Raw genomic sequence first — 6,520 nt, 5'->3', positions numbered from 1 at the left:
AAGAAACACACACAGGTCACATTCATTCCTCTTCTGTACAAATACTGCAAATAAAGTGCTCCTAACAGAAACCAGCAGACAAGATTTTGCCTGTCTCATTCACCAACAGATAAACAGACACCATAAAAATTATCCAAAAAAAAAAGGTACAACACGATTCAGTATAATCTGCCACTTGCAGATGGTATATAAGATTATATCCAGAGCTCTACAGTATACATAGCAGAGATGAATACAGCAGACAAACCTCTTTGTCTACACTGGGGGACGGTCAAACATTAAAGAGCTAATTTTAAGTTCTATTTTCTTCAGATCCTACATGAAAGTTAGGCTTACAGCATTTTCCACTGTTATTTTTGTAGATGTACTGGACTAATGTGGGGAAACTATGTAGAGGATAAGACATTTATTTCTGCTGTGTTCAGGAAAAACCTGGATATTTCTCAAAGCTTATCATTAAATCATGCAGTTGTTTCACATTTTTCTTCATTTACCTGTTATTCACCTCTTAAGCTTAGTTATATAATTTATAATCTAATTTACTGTATAATGCATCTAAGTGGTTGAATATCATATTTTCCTCATAATGCGCATCTCAACCTTTTTAGACTGTATTCTAATAAAAGGGAGGAAAGAAATGCAAAATTGAGATTTTATTATCAATGTAGTCTCTGGCGTCCCCTTGTGGTGTGTATATAAAACTGTATGAATTCATTTGAGTTCACAGGAACAGATTATCCAACTCATTCAAAGAAAAACCTTTATTAAACTTAGCAAATAGGTGAAAATTACAGTAAAATAAAATGTGACTATAAAAGCTTCTAATGAGTTCAGAGCTGACCAGTGCCATTTAAATTGTTAGGTCACACAACTCAGCTCAGCTGATTTGTAGGCTATTGTTTATTCAGTGGGCGCAGTATCACAGTCCTTGTCTCCGGCTGACCATCTAATGGTACCTTCTTTTTGTAGGCTAAATGGGCTAAATGAAGTAACAAGAAGAATAAAATCGGTGTACATCATTAAGACAATATAAATGTTGCCAATGCCAACTTTTTAGAAAAACCTCTCTCTTTCTTTTTCTCTTTCTCTGTGCATTTATATGGCCATTAGTGTGAGGACAGGGTTGAGTTTGAGACCATGGGTGGGGGGTGTCTTCTGTTAAAGTGAATAAGTATTGAGCAATGCCATTTCAGTTTAAAACGAATAAGCTATAGTGTTACAAGATGTACAACATTTACAAAACTGAAGAGCGATACACTAAATATCGTATTTAGTGCTCCCTCCCACTGTCATAAAGTTGAAATAGATAAGAGTATAGCCACTCTATGTATTGAAAATAATATGAGACCAATTATATGCTACTTGACGTTTAGTTTTGCGTTTAATCCTGTGTCCTCCATCACATGTATATTAAGTAGGTGATGTCTCTCTACATAACGCTGACATGTACAAGGGAGGGGCTGCTGTAAAACACAATGATAGAATGAATGCAAAGAGCCATATGAGCACTTCCTGTTGATGCAAAAATTGCAGCAGCAACTGTCTGACACATCTGGACTGGAGAGGGGGGGAGGCCTGGCTGTAGTGTTTGCGAACTACTGAGAGGAATGGACAACGTCTAATGATATTCTGCAAGACGGTTAGTTTGGTGGACCTAAACGTTGGCTTGTACTTGTGGGAGCCTGTACTTTTACGGTATAATGGGAAAATAATTGTCTGCGACCGTACGTAAGTAGTTGCTAGCTAGCGTTAGCCGCTACTTAGCCTTGGCTGACAAGGAATGGATGCTAGCTCAGATAACGTGAGGTTAACTGGTAGCATAAACTAGCTAGCTAGCATTGTAGCTGCGATAGTCGACAGTTTGTAATGTTACCCGCGTTCGAGGTTGCATTGGATACTAAACTATACAATACTGTCAAGCGTTTGTATAATCAGAGCAGACGTGATTGAATCGTAAAATATCCGTCCTCTATGTAACATTGAAGTCTGTGTGAAAGTGAGACATTTTTCTCAATTCTAGGCTACGCTAGCTAATAAAGCTAATGCTAACAGCCCCGTAGATAGCCCCCAGTTCAGTGGCCAACGAACTACTAACAGAATGGTTTGCAATAAAGTTTGAGACCCATTAGCTCCCTAGTGTATCGTTATTGAATGCATGAAGAAGTGGCTCAAGACCATATTCTGATAGCCTCCACGATGAAGCTTACTCGTGTAATAGGACTGTGGAAAAAGTCAGTGTACTGAATGTATAGCTTGGAATAATAAGCCCTATTTGCGCTGTTCGTTAACGGGGCTACATTAAGTCCGTACGTATTCATTGCATCTGAAACTAACATTAACGTGGACCTACAATGGTTTTTGTAGAAAAACGGATGAACGGAAAGACGAAAGATAATAATATTGACTAAGAGCTTGATAACAATTATTGCACTTGTAAACTCATTGTACGTGATTTTATTGTAGGAACGGACAAAGTGCAGGGAGATAGATGGTTATTAACTACAATTAGTTTCACCACATTCCTGTTCTCCTGCATTACAAGCCTACTTAGAAACTAACAACTCTAGTTATTCCCGGACAGCTGCATTTGTAACTGGTCCAAATATTTAAATTCTAAGGCGTGTCAGAACAGAGTCGAGCCAAAGCAATTATGACTTTTGCATTAGTAGATATTATATTATATTTCTGTTTGAGAAAGACAGTTAAACTGCATTATTTTAAACCACCAGCTGAAATGAGTGACTGTGTAATACAGGAGTGTAAACTGATGTCCAGTGAAGACTGTGAGGTCTTTTGTGGTAATGTAAGAATTGTTGACATAAGAGTGCAGTGGCTATTGTTTGTAGTAACTTTTACCTTGCTATGATCTGTCAGACTGCAAGGAGTATTACTTTTATGTCATACTCTAATATTTATCACTTGTATATTGATATAAACGTCACCTTTTTACCAACGTTTTCCAAGTCAAAAGGTCAGCGGTGGCAGTAATAACAACCTGTCAGGTGTACTGTAATTGTAACAGTCTTATCATATATCATAGTGGCTTGAGGTGCAAAGAAAAGAGTAGTAGGATGATATCCTATCCAGAGTCAATATTGTTATAGATCAGTTAGGTTCCCTTTCAAGTGGTTACTCTGAATGCCAGTTGTTGCTTGTAGTGAGTGCAGATGTGGTAAACAAGAAGCTATTCAATGACTGTCCTTGTCATATTTTTCCCCATTAAAATTTCAAAACGTACCTACAATCCAGATCAGTGTTTCTCAACTGGTGTCACCCTGGGACCCACTTTCCAACCCACTTGTCAAGTCGCGACCCACCAGTACCAGATTTCAAATAAATTTATTAAATTATAAATCATTTTTTAAAAACATAGTTAGTACAGCCTTTGTGTCAGATTTTTCTGTTTACATTGAGGAAATGTTACTCAACATAAATACAACAGTCGAATAACACAACAGGGTGCTGTCTGTGTATAAAACTGAATGCAGAACTGCAAACACAACATGATAATACCTCATAGTCTCTTTTCACTTAACATGTAAGCAAAATTTTATTTTACAGTGAACTAATGAGATAGCTGTAGTTGTCCTTTAGTTTTCACAAGACTTTCAATGTCTGGGCTGACAGTAGACAGAGCTGCTCTCAGATCATGTTCAGTGTCCAAACTGTTCCTTTGCTTTGATTTGAGCTGTACCAAAGTGGAGAAGCCACTTTAACACAGAGAGGTTGTTGTAAACGGTAGAATTGCATTGACTGCCAATGTAGCGAGGGAGGGATACTCAGACATCGTGTATTTGCACCAGAAATGGAGGAGCTTTGCCTCATCAAATTTCTTTCTCAGTGTCTGGTCACATGACAGCTCGACCAGCTGATTCTCCTTGCTGCTTGGCAACACAACGCTTTCCATGTTGATTCCATGTGTAGGTGTCCACATACTTACAGATTGCACTGTTTCTGGTAGTTTTTTAATCCTTGACTAGCACAGTGTCACTAAAATGGCTTGACCAACTTAACTTTACTCACATTTTTCACAGTGCGTGCTATTCTTATACTAGCACAGTAGATCACACCCCCTCTTAATGTATCAAAATCTAGTCTGTTTTTGTATTGTGTTTTTACTCTCTGTTTTAAATTGCTCTCCTAATCTTTGCTTGTTAAGCAGTTCTGCTCTGGTTCTGGTCTGCCTCACAGGCTGTTTTGCAAAGTAGGTTAAATGCTGCTGATGTTGAAGAAAGCATACAGTGCTCACTTGCTGACTTTGACTTTTTTTGTTCTAATGTTTTTGAGTGATGTGCCAAAGTTATAACCTCTGAGAACTTTGGTATATTGTCTTTCCAATAGAGTTCTGCTGATCTTTTAGACAGTCATACCATCACAGTGTACCCAGCATCTTTTCTACCTACCTACACAAAGCAGCTGTGTCCAAAAAGTTTATTACCAGGCAGAGAGTTTGAGCAGCACTTGGAATTTTTGAGCCGAGTTAAAACATTTTTGGTTTTCCTCACGTGAGCCAGGCATGTGACCTTCATCCAGCATGTGTCTCAACTACTGAGCACGCATTCTTTGCAACACAACCCCAGAGCATGATAGATCCACCCCCATGCTTAATAGTTGGCAAGGTGTTCTTTTCATGAAATGCTGCTCCTTTTTTTCTCCAAACATGCCTTTGCTGATTGTGTCCAAAGAGTTCTATTTTAACTTCATCAGTCCACAGCACTTGTTTCCAAAACGCATCGGGCTTCTGTAGATGTCCTGTTGCATACTTCAGACGTTGGATTTTATGATGGGGACGCAGATAAGGTTTTCTTCTGCTGACTCTTCCATGAAGGCCTTGTCTGTGCAAGCATCGCTGCACAGTGGAACGGTGCACCACCACTCCTGAGTCTGCTAAATCTTCCTGCAGGTTTTTTGCAGTCAAATGGGGGTTTTGATTTGTCTTTCTGACCAGCATACGAGCAGTTCTGTCCGAGAGTTTTCTTGGTCTTCCAGATCTCATCTTGACCTCCACAGTTCCCCTGATCTGCCATCTCTTATTTACATTTCTTACTGTGGAAACTGCAAGCTGACAACGCTTTGCTATCTTCTTGTAGCCTTCTCCTGCATTGTGGGCGTCAATAACTTTCATTTTCAGGGTCTTACACAGCTGCTTAGAGGAACCCATGGTTGCTGGGTGTCCACAAGTGTGTGCACAAGGTTTGAAGAGTCAAAGTATTTGTACAGCTTTGAAATTGGCATTTACCAATGACAGCTGTTGCTGTGCATCAGATCTAACGAGCTGATTAAGGTCTGATACCTTGTGAGAGACTTTGAGACTCTGGAACTCTTAGGGTGCCCAAACTTTTGCACCATGCCATAATCATGTTTTTATTTTTTATTTTTGTTCAATTTATGGCATAAGAAGTAACTATGCATCACTGTTTGCAGAAAATATTGTGCATTTTTTCCATTTCCAAGAGAAACTGTGTTAACATCTGTTCAAATAAAAAATCACCAAAATCTGTTATTTATCAAGGGGTGCCTAAACTTTTGCATAAGACTGTATATATATACACATATACATATATATGCTGCTGGCAGCCAGCAGTGATGTCTTAGTGTATGAACACATTCTTTCATATGCTCACCTTCTGATATTCTGCGTCTTTCCCTCTCCTGTGCCAGGGTGAGAACATATGGTTTGTTGGACAGGTGTCTTGGCGAGCCTTGGCAACTGGAGAAAGTGTGTACATTCTCAAAGTGCTGATGGTTGTTCAGTTCATGGAAGATCATGCTGAATTGCCAGCGAGGGGCTGGAGGGGAGGAGGAAATGGTGCAGAGGGAGAGATGGGAGTAGAGCAGATGGAGTCGGGGGAGAGGAGGGTTAAGCTGGAGAAGTGACACATACTAAGGTTTTACAGCAAGGAAGTATGTAACACAGAATCACACAGTAGGTACAGAAGAATTTGATTTCATAGTAGCAGCATTCTAGTGTGTGGTTTAACAAGTTCTGAGAAGGCACGGCCTGTGTCTGCTAATATTTTGGCAACCAGCTCAAGCCAGTACAGTATATTGTTGTTTAAGGGTTGGTGCAGCAGTGGCTGTGTGGGTGTAAGGTGGGGGGATGGGGTTTGATCTGTCATTTTGCCAAAATATGTTTCAGTCAAAGCTTGAAAGTTACAACTAGTGCACTAGGAAATGTCATAATTCAAGAAGAGACAGTTGCCATGTGTTTTTGCAAGAATGAGAGGAATAACAAGCATTATCCAAAAGTTTGCAGTTACTGTAAAAGCAGGTGGTTCAGTGTTGTTACTGATGCTCCTTCAAATATATCAGAGAACCCACAAAGAAAGGCGATGCAAGAGAGGCCTCAAGAATGTTCATCTTCCAGGCAGAGCCAGATTTTCTTCTTTCTCAGCCAAATATGTATACATACATGTCTTCTCTTTTATGACTGTTACAGTATGCGTCACCACACACTGGTATGCTGTTTCCTATAAGTTGCAGTTATTTTATCTACTTTGCTTTCAATTTTGTTTGTAGC

At 39.4% G+C, this 6,520-nt stretch overlaps 1 protein-coding gene across 2 annotated transcripts in view; it reads left to right on the top strand.

Moving 5' to 3' along the window:
- The first annotated feature begins 1,460 nt into the window (after positions 1 to 1,460).
- The window catches only part of zbtb34 (zinc finger and BTB domain containing 34), an 11,256-nt gene continuing 6,196 nt past the window's right edge, over positions 1,461 to 6,520 (top strand). The window contains exon 1 of one of the 2 annotated variants that reach the window (XM_020590509.1): positions 1,461 to 1,639. In XM_020590509.1, the coding sequence (XP_020446165.1) occupies positions 1,622 to 1,639 (18 nt within the window). In that variant the 5' untranslated portion in view covers positions 1,461 to 1,621. The other variant, XM_020590510.1, reaches the window with a different exon arrangement.

Source organism: Monopterus albus, unplaced genomic scaffold, assembly GCF_001952655.1.
Source record: "Monopterus albus unplaced genomic scaffold, M_albus_1.0 scaffold12.1, whole genome shotgun sequence".
NCBI lineage: Eukaryota > Metazoa > Chordata > Actinopteri > Synbranchiformes > Synbranchidae > Monopterus > Monopterus albus.
Note: the sequence above shows the minus strand (reverse complement) of the source record. Positions and strands in the feature narration are given on the sequence as shown.